Here is a 17,582-nt window from a genome sequence, read left to right on the forward strand (position 1 = left end):
TCAAGACATTAGACACAGAGTCATCTGCAGAATTGTGTAAAGTGTGTAATTTTACTTTGTTTTGTGCTTTGCAAGGAAAAAGAGTTTCTTAATTGGGTTCTGTGTGGAGAATGGCTGAGACAACATATTCTGGTAATGTAATCTCTGTGTCTTCTGCAGCAAAGACGACAGAGGACTCCTCTGCTAATTTATGGCCAAAATGTCTTATGCACTATATTAGTAGGTAGGTGGTCTCTCTTTCCTTATGTTGCTCAGTCTTCTAGTCTACAGCAGACTGATACTGAAATTTTCATCTTGAATCATAGAAAAGTTGGGTGGCATGTGAGACATTTAATCAGAGACTAAGGAAAAGTTTTGCTGTTCCCTTAATTTATGTTACTATTACAGGATTCATTATGCACAACAGAAGGCAAATGTCTCAGTCTTATCAAATTTCTCCTTAAATCTGCTGGCTACACACTGTGCAAAACTGTATTCTAGAAGTGGATTAGTTAACTATGTGAGTTACAAAACTTCTCTATTACTGTGTTCTGCACTTTTTAAGATGTCACAGCTCACTGCACCCATATGGTATTTATTTTCACTGACATTTTCTATTTATGCCACACATTATGCAAGATAATTGTGTTGATTGCCAGTAAGCTCACTGAACAGTGCCAGAATTCTAAAATTATTTTATGAGGTTCAACAGAATTTATTTTAAACATGTATGTTGTAAAACATCCAATAAGCCACAAATTGTCAGGGCTAAAGGTGCACCCAAAACAAAATGCTGGATCTTAAAACACTCTTCCCAAATTCTATATGAATTTGTGTACACAAGCACCACGGCATCATTTTGCAACTATTTACAACCTTGGCATGCCAACACCTTGAGTGCAGTGTGCAGCTCTGGTCTCCACAACTCCAGAACGACACAGTGGAGTTAGAGAAGGGCAACTGAAATGAGCCGGGGAAGGGAGCAGCTGGACTAGATGGAGAAACCAGAAAGTCTGCAAGATTGCAATTTGAAGCCCAAGGCACAAGTTGAGACCTCCAGGATATGATCAAGGTTTATCTCCTGCCTTTGTGATTTTATAAAGTGAATGCAGAGCTGTTGTTTGTCAAACTGCAGAACATTAGAACTGTGGGGAACTCAGTGAAGCTGGTGCAAAATCAGTTTAAAACAGATGAAGGAAAGCTCCTTCACAGGATGGGGAGTGAGCTACTGAAGCTTGCTGCCACAATAGTGGGGAACTGGTATAGAGAAATTAGTGGATGAAAGGTCCATAATGAATACAAAAAAAAGGAGGAGGTTGGGATATTCCCTCTAATATTAACTGGAGGTGCTGGAGGAATGCTAGCAAACTGCAGAAGGTGGCCAGGTTCTGTGCTGCCCCAGACTGTATCTCCCATTGCCTCTGTCAGAGACAGGCTGCTGAGCTGGGTAGACTATTGCTTAAGGAGCTGGGTAGGAATTTTGCAGCTGACTCATGTTTGGCTAATGAGGTAAATCTGAGGTTTGGCTGAGGCATCTTCTTTGTTCCTTGAACTTTGAATAAATTCAGACATGGATTTGTATGTTAAATTGTAAAAGAAATAGGACTAGAAGGACACCCCATCATGCTGTTATCACAAAGTAGCTCTACCTATATAATGCTTGATCAATGCTAGTCTAAGCTATTCTCTCCAGTGATGGAGATCTTACATCCTCCTCATTGCCTCATACAGCCTTCTTCAGTGTTTCACTTTCCCTATCATTATGAGGTTTTTCCCTAATACCTAACTTGGATCTTCCTGGTTGCAGTTGCCAACTTCTACAGCTGTTCTACCCACACAAAGAAAGTTGGTCTTTTCTTTTTTAAGCAGATTTTTATGTATTCAGAGATTGCTTTGTCCTTTCTCAGCCTTCACTTCCTCATGCTAAACAAAACCAATTTTTTCTTTTTTGCTTCCCAGAGATCATATTTTTTTAGAGCTCTGGTCATTATCAGCACTATCCTCTTGACTCCCTCCTATTTGTTCAGTCTTCCTTGAAGTCCAAAACATTGAGTTTGGCAATTTCTATGTAAGAGCTCACCACTGCTGAGCAAATTCATGTGTCATGTAGATGTTTCTGTTCATCTCATTATGATGTTTGCCTTTTTTTGCTGCAGGGTCACAGTCTGACTCATGTTGAGCTTGAAACTCAGTATATCTATATCACAGCTGTGGACGGCCAGAATGCTTCCTGTGAAAGCCACTCTCATTTATTCCTATGTATCCATCCACTCCCCAAGACAACTCAGTTATGTAGCATCACAGGTAATTTTCAGACCTCTCAGGGACTCATCCAAAACATTGGTTGTAATTGTAATTTAAGATTATGAAGTTAGCAATAGCAAAAGATCAAATAGGTTTTCCATTTAACATAGGCTAAAGGATTTCTTTAAGCAGATCTTGTATCATGTACAGAGTTTGTGCCTGAGCAGCCTTTCAGAAAGAAACATAGTATTGCTTGAAGACCTGAAATGGCAGAGAATCCCCTATGTTCATAATTAGACTTCAGTGATTAGTTACTCTACATGTTAAAATTTGACAGCTAATTTTTAATAAGGCTTTTTCTAGCTTTAGCTTCCAATTTCTGGAACTTGTCGGAACATATTCTGCTAAGTTCAAAGGCCTCCTTACCCTCAGAAACCTCAGGCATGTCTTGATCTTCTTTTGGTAACAAATACATCTACAAAAAGAGCTTTTTAGGTTTCTGATTGTAAGGTTATTTGTGCTCACACTCTCTGTGGTTCTTTCCAGAGCTCTCTGTAATGCTAAACTTTTAAGTGCAAAACTGAACTCAGTATACTAGATATAGATATAGTATAGTATACAGATACTCTCAGCTCTGTCAAAAGCAAGGTGTACTCTTACTCTCCTGCTCATAAGGAGTCCTTATCTACAGAGGACAAACTCACTCTCTCAGGTGCAGTACGGGGAAACTTGTGTTCAGCTAGTTACTCACACTGGCATCTGCAAAATCACTGCATCCTGTCCACAGGACCTGCATTATTCCTCAAGGACATACTCACAGGTATGATCAAGAACACAGAAATCTGTAAACAGAAACCATTCTAGAAAGTAGGAAAAATAACCTCTCTTTTCACAATATGCAATTCTTTAGCACCATTTACTCTAGCAAACCTTACCTGAGACTTCTAGCTTTTCCACCGCATCCCCTTTAGGCAGGACTGCTGGCTGGGGAGGCATCTCCAGGTTAGGAATTGACTTCATTATATTGGCCTGAGCCTCTTCCAAGAGCTTTTCAAATTCCTTTCCATTATAGTGATCGAGGTTTTGTCTTTTCTCTTCCCATTTCTTTTCAGCTTTCTAGACCAAAACAGTAAAGCACCTATTTATTGCTCTGATTTCTGTTATGATCACTTCTTTAAAAAAAATCCATGTGTAAACATCATAGGTCAACATGGATAGATTCGGTTCTAGTCAGCAACTAGAGGAAATATATTAACACTAATTGTACGCTGGTTCTGACTTCCATTGTGCTAGATATGTCACAAACACATGACAGACTGACAGTGGCCACTGCTCACTAAAGAAACAAAGGCAAAATTTAAATCTGGGTCACTGCCTTACTACATCACACTGGTGATTAAAGTGCATGCCTGTAATGAGACATGAGAGTTCACTTGTGGTTTTTTTCAGCACCTCTGTGTGAAATCTCTGGAACTTCACACTCTTTATGAGGGATATGGGGATTTAAAGAGTGAATGAAATCCACTAATGCAAGTGTTGCCAGAGAATCATATGTTATTGTTCAAAAATAAGGTATTTCAAAAAAGACTTTTTTTTTAATATATAAAGGTTACTTAAACACAGTTACTCATTTTGATTATACTTTATTATCCTGTTGCATTTAAAATCAGAGGGTATCTTCAGAAGTGCACCATGTAGTTAGGCGTTAAGCATATAAACCCCCAGAATGCATTTGAAAAATCCCACCTGCAGTCTCAGGAGTGAGACTGGGAGCTCACACCCAAAGAGAGGACAACTGGTTGAGTAGAATACACCGTACCTCAATTGATACAGCTCGGTTTCTGGTACTTGCACTGTGAATTTCCTCAATGAAAAGACTTTGCATGGTGGTGCCATTGACAGAGACCTGTGGTGCTGGTGTGGCTTGTGTGGGCTGGGATCCTGTTGCAGGCTCTTGCAGGGAGGCTGGTGGGGTGGCTGAGAGGTGGCCGCCTGCCGGCACACCTTCGCTGTGGCTGGCTGCAGTGGGTGAACCCTGGGCATGGTTGACCAGGGCTGATGAGTGCTGAGACTGATGGATGACAACAGGTGAGCTCTGCACATGATGGACTGTCATTGTTGAGAAGGGGACAACTTCTGACTTGACTGATGACACCTGGGACTCTGACGTGATTGCTGTGAGGTTTTGCTGTGCATGTCCCTGGGAATGCTTGAGCTCCTCCTGGTTTTTCAGAGCGTCAGCTGCAGTGGACTTTTCCATAGCAGAGTATTGCACGGCTTGCATTGGATCCACACCCCTCAGCAGTCCTTCTGTAACATGTCTGCTCAGCCAAATTGAACACAACAGCATGGCACATGGTTAGCATACAGGCGAGTATGAGCAATACTTAGCAATAAACATTTGCAAGGGAAAAACACCTATATCAAAAACATCAAAATGGTGGGTTTTGTTTCCTGATGCTCTCAGCTGTGTGATTTTATAGCTTTGTCTCAGAGTCAGGGTCTCAGAGTTTTAGAGAGGCCACTCTAGTTAGGATGTTTTTGCCTTTTGAAATGTTTACAAACCTTCATGGATGTACTGGCACTTTTTGACCAAACCATGTGTTACAGTGGGTTGATTTCAGAGGGAGAATGGAAATCAGTTCACTTAAATTTTATACAATGTATCTAGCTAAACAAGATGTTCCTGGACTACTAGCACAGAAAGTAGTAGTTACATAGAATGTGAGGTAGCAGTTTGGCAAATTGCCAAAACGAAGCTTTCAAATGATACATCACAAGATACTGTTTGTCAAGAGCTTGGAGTAGAATGAGCTGAGGACGTAGACAGTCAACTACTTCTGGCAGCTGGCTGTAAAATGGCTGAGTTTTGGGGTATAGCTAGCCATCAAATGCTATCAATTTTTCCATTACTGAAACAGACTTTATGAGGTTTAATACATAACTTCACTGAAAAAAGTTACTTTTGGTAAAACTTTGGCACCTGTAGCTTACTGGGTTTTTTTCCCAAACAGGGTGAGACAGAGAAAAACTGTAGTCATTTTTAAGAAAAGGAAACTAATATGAAACGATATAGATCTTTATCTACATGGAAAAATAAGTGACAGCTCTTAGACGACTTGTTACATAAACCATTTTATCCATCTGCCCGTACTGGGAAATCCATTTTACATATGCTCCAGGATATATGGAAACAATGTCAACCCTACATTCCTTAGAATAATGGTAGCCACAATAGGCTTATGACGTACATTTTCTTTTCATTGAAGTAAAATTGAGACCACCACTGACAGTTTGGCCTGATTCACTGGTTTTGAGTAGGAATTAAATCCAATGCCTATTGCCTCATATAAATCAGCAGTCCTTTGCTGCCCATATATTCTGACAAACATAGCTAAACACTGGCACTTAGTGGACACAAATTTTATCTAATATTTAAGCTTTCTCTAGCATACTTTCCTGGCAAAGAAACCAATAAAGAATTTGCATGAGTTCACAAACATACTGAAAAGTATTTCTATATTCCAGAATGTTTAGGCTATCTTTATCCACTTACAATCGTTTCCTGTTTTATTTCTTACTGTTACATTTTTGGGGATGTACATCTCAGTGTCAGAGAGTATTTCTACTAGCTTATATTGCTGTAAATGCCTACAGTTAATTAGCTCAGATATGGGACTGATGCCAGTCTGTAAGCTTTCTCATCCAGGTACTTCCCAAATTTGGAAGTGTTGAGTTCAGAGGGAGCTAGTTTCAATCATAAGATCTCGATGACTGGAGCTGGTGGTCAGAACAGAACCACTGCACAGAGTATAGGAAAGGCTAATTTGATTTCCCTTGAGAGGGCGCTAGGAAGAATTTATAAAATACTGCAAGCAAGTTGCATTCCTCAAAATTGCCTAGGTAGAGGGAGGGGACCCAAACCCAAAAGCTGTTCCATCCCTGCTTGAGGAAAATCTTTAGTTTTGAAGAAAAAAAAAAAATCACCTCCTGAGCATGGTAAGGATATCGGTCATGCTGCGCACACGTTTCAGCAAACTGTCTAGCTTGTGTGGTTCTTCCTTTAGGAACCTCACAGCTTCTACCTCAATCCGGAGGATCGCACGCATTTTATTCTGCAATGTCGGGAACTCTCCTGCAAAGACAACACCTGTGAAGCTCAAGAGGAAATGGTAAAAGCCCTGGGGAGAAACATGATGGAGTGAATGTTAAATAGCTGAGTGTCTACCTCTCTCCAGGAGCCATGCAACAAGCTGCTTAATCCCAACTTTAAATCTTTTTGGAAGTGAAAGTTAATGCCCCCAGATCAAAGGCAAAACTGTTCTCAGCCACTGTAGTTAAAAGAGAGTAACCAAAAGTGAAAAGTACATACCTTTCAGGGTGGCAACAGCTTCTCCCACTTGACGCAAAAGAAAGGCTCCATCTTCAACATCTTTCAGTGTAACTGTCTTGCTGGAAGCAGTGGAGTCCCTCTTCAAGTCTTCAACAAATGCCTCCAGCTCACTGGCAAAACAAAGTTAAGTAACTGTACATAGAATGTAAGCAGGACTTTCATACTACAATCAAATATATGCAAATGAATGGACTAAACTAAACCAGAAACCTCAACTGTGGAATCTTTAAATCTGCCACCACAGGATGAAAAAACAGCAGGGTACCATGAGGGGAGGTGAGAATGCTGCCACCTCAGGGCAGCTGCGCTACAAAGGGCAGGTGGGGTGGTGAAACACATCTAACAGCCAGCCCTCCGGGGATGCAAATCCTAGAAGGGTACAGACACACCGTACCACTACATCCAGTACTGGTTTGCACCTTGCATTTTCTCATTGCTGATGACATGCAAAGGAATGCCCAACAGTGAAGTAACAACCCAAAAACCAGCACCAATGGATCCTTGATGCAAACGCCTGTTTATCTGCCGGGTCCTGCTAGACAGGATACAGGGTCCTGTTTCCACTGACAGCCAGACTGAAACAGTAAGTGTGCATTGTGTGCAGCTCTTGCTCAGCATTTGGATTCCAGAATGAATCACTTCAGATGTTTATTCCAACCAGTGCTGTCCCGTATCTCCTCCCACTCCATCTCATGCTTCCTCATCATCTTTCCCAATATTTTTTTCCAGTGCTTGCATACTTCACATAAACTTTCACAATCCTTCAGACACATAAACTTCATTTTTGTTTTGGGGGGAAGCCACTTTTTCCATTTAAGGTTGAGACCACATTGCTTTAGTTGGAGTTTCCACACAGAAGCATACCTATTTCTCAAAAAAACCTGAAATGCGTTATGTGCAACTATACAAACACCCATGCAAATACCTTAAAAGGATCATCTCTTGAATATTTATTCTAAGAGAAATCTGTCTATATTAAGATACCAAGTTTACTAACAGGAATATTCTGAGAAGCAGTTTAATTGCATGGTAGAAAACAATGCAAAGCAAACTCTGAACTGACAAATCGGCTACTCATTTTAACCTAATTTTGGGCCTCATTTCTTAGATCCACTCAGTTTGTTAGCAGTTTTGCAATTGCTGTAAGACAACCAAGATATGGGCTGATTGCCTGAAAAGGGGTAGGGGAAGACTGCCTTCTGCACCAACCACAGGTCTTGCATTTCCACACATTTACCTTGTGCCAGCACTGCCATGCAAATCCAGCAGAAAATTACTTATTTTCAGCCAGGTCACCTCCTAGATCCATCTCTGTGGATAGGTGACATAAGGAGCAAGACAGAGGAGTAGGTGGCCAGTATCGGGATAAAAAGGAGAAAATCCCTTGCAGAACCATTCTGCATTTAGGTCAATTTAAAGTGGAAGCACAGACACACAGAACAATAAATGGCAATACAGTAGTACTTCTGATACACAGAGAAACGGAAATAGTATCGGGATCTGAACACCAAGTGCACACAGCAAAGAGTGCACTTCAATCCAAAGACTAAGAACTTTAGAAACTATAAAACAATTTTGAATTAAGAATCGTACGTTGCTTCTAAACAGATCACAAACAAAGACTGTGCCTTGAGAAAGACTGGGGGAGTCACGATTTCCACGCACAAGCATACTTGCAGGAAACAATCCCAGGGACCACACGATGGCAGCAAGGGAACGTTTCTCAGGATATTTTTCCAGCGGAAGAGGCCCCGGTAATACAGGTATCTGCTGTCTCTGTGTCTGCCTTTGCAATAAAGGGCACAGATACAGTCTAGGAAGGAGCTGGGAAAAGAATTCGGCTTTCTGTCACTCGCTACAATACAAAGGCTCCTGCCCTCCAGAACGGTGCTCTACAGCCATGCATCCTCCCTACACTTAGTGCCCTGATATGGGCACTCAGGCAACAAAAAAGATAAGGGCAGAAGCTCAAATTTGTTCATGAGTGGAAAGAAGAGAAAGGAAAAACCCAGAACAATGTTACAATGTTTTGGTAGGTTTATGATTGTTGGAAATGTAGCGATAAAGGAAAGACTTCCAAGTAGCAGAGAGTGGCTTGCTTTCCTCTTTGTTCTTTGAGCAGAAATGGAACGGTCGTCATAAACCCCTTTGATTCCACACAGTGATACTATCAAACAAGACAACTGATCCTGAAATTACTCAAAGGGTACCCTATTTACACTGCCTCATGTTGCCAACTACAAGGGAAAAGAAACTTCAGCCCTCCAGAGTCAAAGGTTGAAACAGATCCAGTGATCTCCAGAAGTTCTTTTCTGTAACTGGGGAAAAAAATTGGCTTTATAGATTGGACTGAGCAAACCCAACTAAAAAGACACTCATCTTAATGCAGTTTCAGAAGGCTAATACAAGATAAATTATTTTTCTGCATCTGTGTTTTACACAGGGGAGCCGAAGCAACCTCTTATGCTGAGATCTTTCTTTAGGCAAAAAAGCATCAGGGGATCTGTCTCAGATTGCAGTATCAGTAGAACAGGTTACAAAATAAACTGACAAAATTAATAGTAACAAATCACCCAGGCAATATGGTATTTGCCCTCGAGTTCAATAGCAGCTCGAGGGTGAAACAGTTGAATTATCAATGTTAAGTGTCTAACTTCTTGATTATGATTGCTTTGGCACCAGCGTAGTGGAAAGTGTCATAGATGATACAAAAACATTTTTTAAAAGAGGATGGGGCTATCCAGGGAACTGTACTCTGGTGAGACTGACACCCAGACTGGTGTGATTGATCAATAGATACCAAAATAAAGAATAAGCAATGAAGAATTAGTGGACCAATGGATAAATATGCTGTCTTAGGGAGGAATTAATGTGATTTGTGTAAAGAGAAGGTTAAGTCTCACAAATGCATAAAGAAACAACAAAAGCACAGGGGAAAGCTATAACCCAAAAGGCTTTCAGCAAGGTATTTGAGCAGCAGCTTTCAAGAAAGCAAAGTTGCCATGGGACAAGAGAAGAAATTCTCTCATGGATAAAGTACTGGAAGGGAAGGGATCAATGAACAGCTTACTCCATGAACGCAGTTTGCTGGTGGGTTCCACAGGGATCAGTGCTAGGGCTGGTGCTTTTCAACATATTATAAATTATTTAGAAAAGAGGATGAAGAGTATAGTAAAAAAATCTCAAAAAGATATTAAATTATTCAGGTTAATGAAAATGAAAGGTGACTGCAAAGGGCTGCAGATGGACCACCTGATACTAATTGACCAGGAAAAAAAAAAAAAAGATTAAATTAACTCCTAACAAATGTGAAGTAATGCTCATGAGAAAAGGAAAAATAAAAACAAACACAACCCCACCTAAATGCAACAACCTCCTAAAACCCTAAGTTTTTATACACAGTAATGAACTTCGAACTAATACCATCCCTTGTGAGTGAGATGTTGGATTTGTAATGGAAAGCTCATGTAGAACATGAGGACAGGGGGACCACCACCATGCCACTGCATGAAGTCATGGCACGCCTATGTCAGATACAGCCATTGCAGGGCTCTCCTCTCTCCCCATTCCCATCTCACACATGTACAGCTGAGTTAGAAAGGGCATGTAGAAAGGCAACAAGGATGACAAAACATATAGAATGGCTCCTACAAGAAGAGTAACTAAGCAGACCAGGACTTTTCAGGCTGGAAAAGGCATGATCAGCAAATGGAGTGGGGGAGCGTCTGTAACATCACGACTAGCATGGAGAGGGTGAATATTCTGCCATGCATAATTTAAGAGTTTGGGGATTGACTGACAGATGAAAGATTCAAAAACAAACAGAAAGAGGTTCTTTCTACCCTAAAAAGAATTACTCTGTAGAATTCATTGCGGCTAGATGCTGTACACAATCAAGTGTACACAGATCTAAAAAAATGCCTAAGTTAACAAAAAGTAAACAATCCATGCAGAGTGTTGTGGTTTAGCCCCAGCCAGCAATTAAGCACCATACAGCTGCTCGCTCACTCCCCCTGCACAGTGGGACAGGGGAGGGAATCGGGAAAAACTTGTGGGTTGAGATAAAAACAGTTTAATAGGGCAGCAAGAGAGGAGGAAAAACAATGATAACAACAATAATAATACCGACAAAGGAATGTACAAGAACAAGCGATGCCCAATACAGCAATTGCTCACCACTCAGTGATTTATAGCCCGTCCCTGAGCAGCAATACCCATCCCCAGCAAACTCCAGTTTATCTGCTGGGCGTGATGTTATATGCTAGGGAGTATCTCTTTGGCCAGTCCGGGTCAGCTGTCCCAGCTGTGCCCCTTCCCAGTTTTTTGGGCACCTCCTCACTGGCACAGCATGAGAATCTGAAAAGTCCTTGACTTTAGCCACAACTAAAACTTCAGTGTGTTATCAACATTATTCTCATACCAACTCCAAAGCACAGCACTATACCACCTATCGGGAAGAAAAACCAACTTCATTCCAACTGAAACCAGGACACAGAGCTTTTGCATATGAAGATACCATCTCTGACTTGGAAAATCCCTGAGCTATGAGTAAGCCATTAAAAGTGAGAGATGCACTCTGAGCATTTTGCCATGTTCTTATATCCTTTCCAAAGTATCAGCTACCAGTGGCTCTCCAAGACTGCTAAGTGGAGTTTTGTTTTTACTGAGCACAGTTATTCTCCTTAAAAAGTCTGATACTTTTCATTATTTTCTGATAATGTTGGTATTATCATTGTTGTTCCCTTCTTTCTTTCTTTCTGTCCTATTAAACCGTGTTTATCTCTCAATCCACAAGGTTTTTTTCCCAATTCTCTCCCCCGTCCCACTGGGGGAGGGGGAGTGAGTGACCGGCTGCGTGGTGCTTAGTTGCTTGCTGGGGCTAAACCCCAACAGGCCTTTTTGGCGCCCAACAAAGGAATGTACAAGAACAAGTGATGCCCAATACAGCAATTGCTCACCACCCACTGATCGACAGCCCGTCCCCGAGCAGCGATTTCCGCCCCCCGGCCAACTCCAGTTTATGTACTGGGCATGATGTCGTATGGTAGGGAATATTTCTTTGGCCAGTCTGGGTCAGTTGTCCTGGCTGTGTCCCCTCCCAGCTTCCCGTGCACCCCCAGCCTCCTTGCTGGCAGGGCAGCACGAGAAGCTGGACTGTCCTTGACTGCTCAGCAACAACTCAAAACATCAGCACATTATCAACAGTTTCTCATCCCAAATTCAAAACACAGTCTCACGCTAGCTTCTGTGAAGAAAACCAGCTCTATCCTGGCTGAAACCAGGACAAGTAGCCATACCTGTAATATTCCTCACAACATAAATACTTCATTAGTCAATGTGTCATATCATCATAATTTGTCCTTGGTCTGGTAAATTTTAAGGCTAGTACCTACAACCCCAAACGTGTCCTATATGACATCTCTAATGTTGAATCAAAAGACTAGATAGAAAAAAACCTACCCAGTTAATTCTGAGTATGTATTTCACTGTTACAAGTGTGAATAAACACTACATTTAAGAGTGTTGCTTAGATTTCATTAGGTATCTCTGAACTGTAGTCCTGCTACAGCTGTGACACACATGGGCACACTTCTGTAGGCACCATCATGAATAGCTGCTCAGCTGAAAACTTGCTCTGAAATGTACACCAACATTTCTGCTGTTTACAACATGAACCCACCAATATTTTTATTTTTTTATTTCCCAGTGATAATCTTCAAAATTGCAGAAAGGAGAGCTTTTTAAGATGAGATTTACCACTTCAGAGTAGTAAATACACTTTCTCAAGTATTGCAGAAATCCTTAAGCTCCCCTGTCTCACATGAAGCCAGTCTACTGATTTAGTCCTGTGATTTACCAAAGGTCAAGAGGGCAACAGTTGAAAGACTAAGAAATGGTAGGGTTTTTGCCCTGTTGCTTTGTATTTGTTTATACATCTGAACTGGGATCAGCTTAATTGAAATTGCCTATATAGAATGTTAACCTTTTTCTGAATACTGCCCGTGGCATTTGATATGTAATTTTGTGATGTATGCTCTTCATTATTAAGAGCCATCAGCTGTTGAACTGAAAGCATTGTTGTCAGATGTGCTTTTTCTTTTGGGCTCTGATCCTGCAAACGTGCAATTACACAACAAAGAAATCTCATTGGACACAACTGATAAAAATAATTGTTTGTGGTTTAATGTTTGTTTCTAGCCTGTCTCTAAAAGGGTTGAACTAACATTTACAGCCTATGAATGATCAAAGAAAGACACTGTCTTGTAATTTTAAGAAATGAGGTAGCACAGAAGTAGCAGAAACTCTGTGAACAGAAAAAAATCCAAACACTGATAAAATAGAGACATATTGCAATCAAAGTTGTATCCTAAATGACCAGCTGTAACAATTAATGCCATTTGCACTTGACCTCACTCAGTATCCATTTTGTGAGGCAATGCGATAAACAGCCACCACACAAATTGTTCTTTCCACAGAGAACAAACAATCTAGAAACTAGGCAATGAGGTACACAGGAATAAAGTGATGAACAGGAGGGTGATTACTTATGACTACAACACAATGCTATTTAAGACTACAAACCAGCTAAGAGGGTTATATATACCAGCATGGACTATTACTACACGTTAAACTTTTCTTCACAGAAAAAATACACTCCCTTGGTAACATTCTCCTTTGTAGCTGCACCATTTTTATTGCAAATCGTATTCATGTGACAACACATTAATCAACAGGAAAGATTTATTCTCCTTAGCTGTCAATAACTGTACTCCTATGGCTCTTCAATCATCATTTCCAATGATAAGATGACTATAAAATTTCGCCCTATTATGGAACAATTCTTCAGGTGTGAACTAAATGTGGTAATGAAAAATACAGTTATATAGCATCTTACAAATGTGAGTGTTAGAACTAGTTAAATTGTTTATTGATTTCAGCTTCATCTTGTCTCCTGCTGACTCTGAACATAGGCTAAAACAAACAACTGGATCCCACCAGTCTTGGTAGGCCAAAGTTTTTTGGAAAAAAAAAAAATCTTACAAAGAACCTTTACACAACAACAACAACAAAAAAAGGGAAGTATTTTTATCTGCAGTTAAGTGTATGGAAATGCCAGTGGGTAAATTTTAGATGGAGACTGGCATTGCTGACTGTAATTAAACTTCAACCTTCATTTATGAGCTTCCTCTACCTCTTCCATGCAATAGCTGATGCACTTACTATTGAAATCTGACTTTCATACTTAAATCCAAACTCATTACCTTCCTTTGCATCCATTTATTCTTGAGGAAATTCCTCCCTTCCTCCCTCAAGTGTAATACATAAAGCTGAAGGTGAGAGCTAGGGTAGAGGGAGGCTTTCAGAACATGGAGGTGGTCACAGTTCTTACAGTCATCCGTACCTTTACAGAGGACTTCTGAAGCGGTTGAAACTCTTTATATCTGGGTACTCACCCAGTGGGCTGTGCTTAGAAGGACTGCCAGTCAGGACCAGTGATTTGTCAACACAGGCACAGTTTTACAGTCAATATGACTGCAAGGAAACACAGCTAAAACAGCATATGCAGGTGCAGTTTCACTAAAGATTTACTAGTTTTAAGTTTAAAGTTTTAGTAAACTAAAGTTTTCACTAAAGATACTACTTTATGGAAGAAAAAGCCAGGCAAAAGCAACGAATTCTAAGAGGTTTCTCAACCCACCATAACTTCTTTACAATCTTTTCTTCCTCGTTGAGGTATTTCTGCCTTTCTTGTTCCACCAGGTTGCGCTGTCGCTGCACAGGATCTTCAAGCCTCTTCACTGTTTCAATCATTTTGCCACTGATTTCCAGCTCTGCTTTCTTCACCATTGCCCTCAGCATCTCCTGGTTCTGCAGCTGTTGCACAAAAGAAATCAACTTCAATTTTTCCTGCTTGACTGACATCCCTGGCAACTGAATGCACTGCAGAGCTCAGAAATAGGTTGGGATAAACAACCCTACAGCATGAGAGAGTTTTCACCTTCTTCTTTCCCTCTTTAACTTTATCTATAAACATTATTCCACGTGGAAGTGTTGGAGGTGAGAAAAGCCTAAATCTGATTAGCTTCTAATGTGTGTATCTAACTTCCCAAAAGATGTTGGCATCAGTACACCACCTTCAGTGCATAACTTCTGCAAGGATTGTGGCCCCTCTATTCTGCACAGTCCCATATGAATCAAGAATTAATCACGCCTCACAAGAATGCCGGAAGCTTGACTTCCACTTTGCGCTTAGCTTGTAAGCTTATGCATGGCACTGCCCATACATGCCTGGTGGATAATCCCAGACATTAATGACACGGCTGGAACGCACTGCTACTCTCAGAATGGAATTTTTCAGTCTCTCAAGTGTCAGAGGAAAGACTGTGCCATACAGTGTAATTTGGTATAGACATTCAGCTCATCTGCAATACATAAAACCTCCCTTAGCCACCAAAAAGACCCCCTTTATAATACAGTAATTTTCTGAGAATTGTAAAAGCCACACCTTTCTTGTCTTAGCCTTATGTTAAGTATCTAAAGCATTGATTTTCTTCCTGATATTAAGTTTGCAGAGCAAAACACAGCTAAGAAAACAAACTGGACTGTACTCTTCTGTGAGTAGCCCTAGAGCAGCCATGCCCCACACTCACAAAACCAAACCTGTTTGTCTCTTATGCAAATCACAAGATTCAAAGTGATAAACAGGGCTCCATCTAGTCGCAGCTTTAGGATATAGGCAACATAAACACAACTCTGCTAGCCCAGCAGCCTTCTCATACTGTAAGATTTTAAAATCTTAACACCTGTGTCAACTGGGAGATGAAATTCCAGTTTTAAAACCAGCAACTGAACAGTTCTTCTAAAGACATCCTTGATGTCTCCTAAGCATATAGGCTTTACTGCCAAACCACATTTAACATATAAAGTAAAAACCACTACCTAATAGGAAAAATCATAAAAATGGGTTACCTACAAGAGAGTATAATGTATAATGCAACAAAAATTCTTTTTAAATTAATTTAAGAGAACTCAAAGAAATCAGAGAAAAAAAAGCCTTTGCCCAGGTCATTCTTTCCAATCAGTATGGGAATTAGAGGAATAAACTCAACTGTCCCCTCCCAACTCTTCAGTCCTTGTGCCTGACTCTGCCTTCTCCAGCGACACAACTGTGATGAGAGGGAGGGTAACACTTCTTTGAAAGTGTGTGGTGGGGTCTGAGCTGTGACAAGCAGGAGGTGTTAGCTCAAAACTCAATTGAAGATAAGTGTTAGCTGTTAGGGAAAAAAATGAAGCTGGAAAACATTTGAAACAGCACAAAGTTATAAACATTGTCAGTTGCTTTACACCAGACTGGATTCTTTTGAAGATAGTGCATATGTCTGTTTTTCTCCACTATGGGATTAACATTTGGGTTTGATAAATTAAAACCTCTTACAGTGATGTCAGACATCTGAGACACACATCTCTTACATTGTGCCATATTTTCAAGAAGGAAAACATAAATGAATGAATAAATGAGTGAATGAGCATGTAACGCTTCAGTTATACAGTTTGTTCACAGCTCTTTAAATGTGGGGAAATTTCACACAGGGAAGTGACTTGGGAAATGTGAAACAACTGATCTGAGGTCAGTGAGAAGGTCAATAACGGAGTCAGACTTAAATCTCAGATGTCCAGAATTTGTCATCTATGTTCCTCATCCGGTAACACCAACTGCCAGTAATACTAAAACTGAGTATGTGTGTGGTGGGGGAGGTTATGCAATGGCAGGTACACTTTTTTTCCTATTATGGGGATATATAGGGGATCTATATTTATTGTAGTGACACCTACAACTAAGGTGCTTGTCACTTTCATTTATGCAGTGCTTGAACAGTATTAGAAAGTTTCAGTCATAAAAGTTCATCCATTTCTGATTACAAGATTAGGGAATAAAAATATAACTCTGCAATATTTCAAAAAGCTTGTATGTTGAGGACTCCCAAGCCTCAATGTTTAGACTGAGCTCTTGAAGTCTGGGAAATGACTCATCTTGGTATCAAAGAGATGTTTTTGCCATTTCTATGAAAATTCATGCAACACTTGGCTAGTTCTGGAAAACATGGTTTTGTTCATGCTTGGGGAACAGGGACAGAAGATGAGAAGGGAGATGTACAGGTGGGTGCAGAGAGAGAATAGATGGAACCAGGGGAGAGGAGTAATTGTGGATTTAAGCAGGGCAGAATCACCAGGCAAAGGACCACATGAGGCAGGGTGAGACGGAGCAGAGGGGAAGAGTTGTGGGTGAGGAAAAGGAGGCAGTCTCTGGCCACTACAGCACATTTGCCTCCATGTTCTGGAACCAAATTTGATTCTTACTTTTCTTCTGCCACCAGGTATCAGATCTGAGACGCCCTGGTTAAGTGCACACCCCATTTGTCCCTCAGACCACCTCTGCCAGTTACTCTACCAAGTAGAAGAATTTTATGGATTTGCCAGAGTTATGCTGGTTCCACAAGTGGAACTTTTTCTACTTTAAGTTTGCTTGAAAACAAGCCAAATAAACAATCTTAGACATTCACACTTGAAAAGAAACTTTTTTAAAACAGTGTTCAAGTTCCAAAGTCAAGTGCCCAAAGGTAAGGAAAAGCAATGCAGGCTTTCCTGCCACCACCAAAATACAATTTCTTGCTAATTAGAGTTAACTTGACTTATAACTGTAAGCAGCAATCAAACAGAAAGAAATTTAAGATGGTTTTTTAGAATTTTAGCATCCTCTCCTACATGCATTAACCTTGGCTCTCACTCCCAGCCTCACCAGACTCTCCAGATAGCCACCTTGTCCCTCTTCTTCAGCTACTGCTCCAGCCATTATCTATCCCTGCTCTCTTGCAAGTACCCCAGCACCACCTCTGGCACCCACTTCAAGAATAATCTGATAACCAGTTCACTTTGAACCAATTCTTATCTACGAGATAGATAGGTA

The 17,582-nt window shown here is 40.6% G+C and overlaps 1 protein-coding gene across 3 annotated transcripts in view; it reads right to left on the reverse strand.

The window, feature by feature from the left end:
* The window catches only part of KIAA1217 (KIAA1217 ortholog), a 100,314-nt gene that overhangs the window by 14,311 nt on the left and 68,421 nt on the right, over positions 1 to 17,582 (reverse strand). For all 3 annotated transcript variants that reach the window (XM_010288268.1, XM_010288282.1, XM_010288275.1), the window contains 5 exons: positions 14,316 to 14,491; positions 6,596 to 6,726; positions 6,211 to 6,358; positions 4,043 to 4,544; positions 3,159 to 3,339 (listed from right to left, as the gene is read on the reverse strand). In XM_010288268.1, the coding sequence (XP_010286570.1) occupies positions 3,159 to 3,339; positions 4,043 to 4,544; positions 6,211 to 6,358; positions 6,596 to 6,726; positions 14,316 to 14,491 (1,138 nt within the window). The remainder of the gene's footprint in view (positions 1 to 3,158; positions 3,340 to 4,042; positions 4,545 to 6,210; positions 6,359 to 6,595; positions 6,727 to 14,315; positions 14,492 to 17,582) is intronic.

The sequence above is a fragment of the Phaethon lepturus genome, unplaced genomic scaffold, assembly GCF_000687285.1.
Source record: "Phaethon lepturus isolate BGI_N335 unplaced genomic scaffold, ASM68728v1 scaffold17760, whole genome shotgun sequence".
NCBI classification, from domain to species: Eukaryota; Metazoa; Chordata; class Aves; order Phaethontiformes; family Phaethontidae; genus Phaethon; species Phaethon lepturus.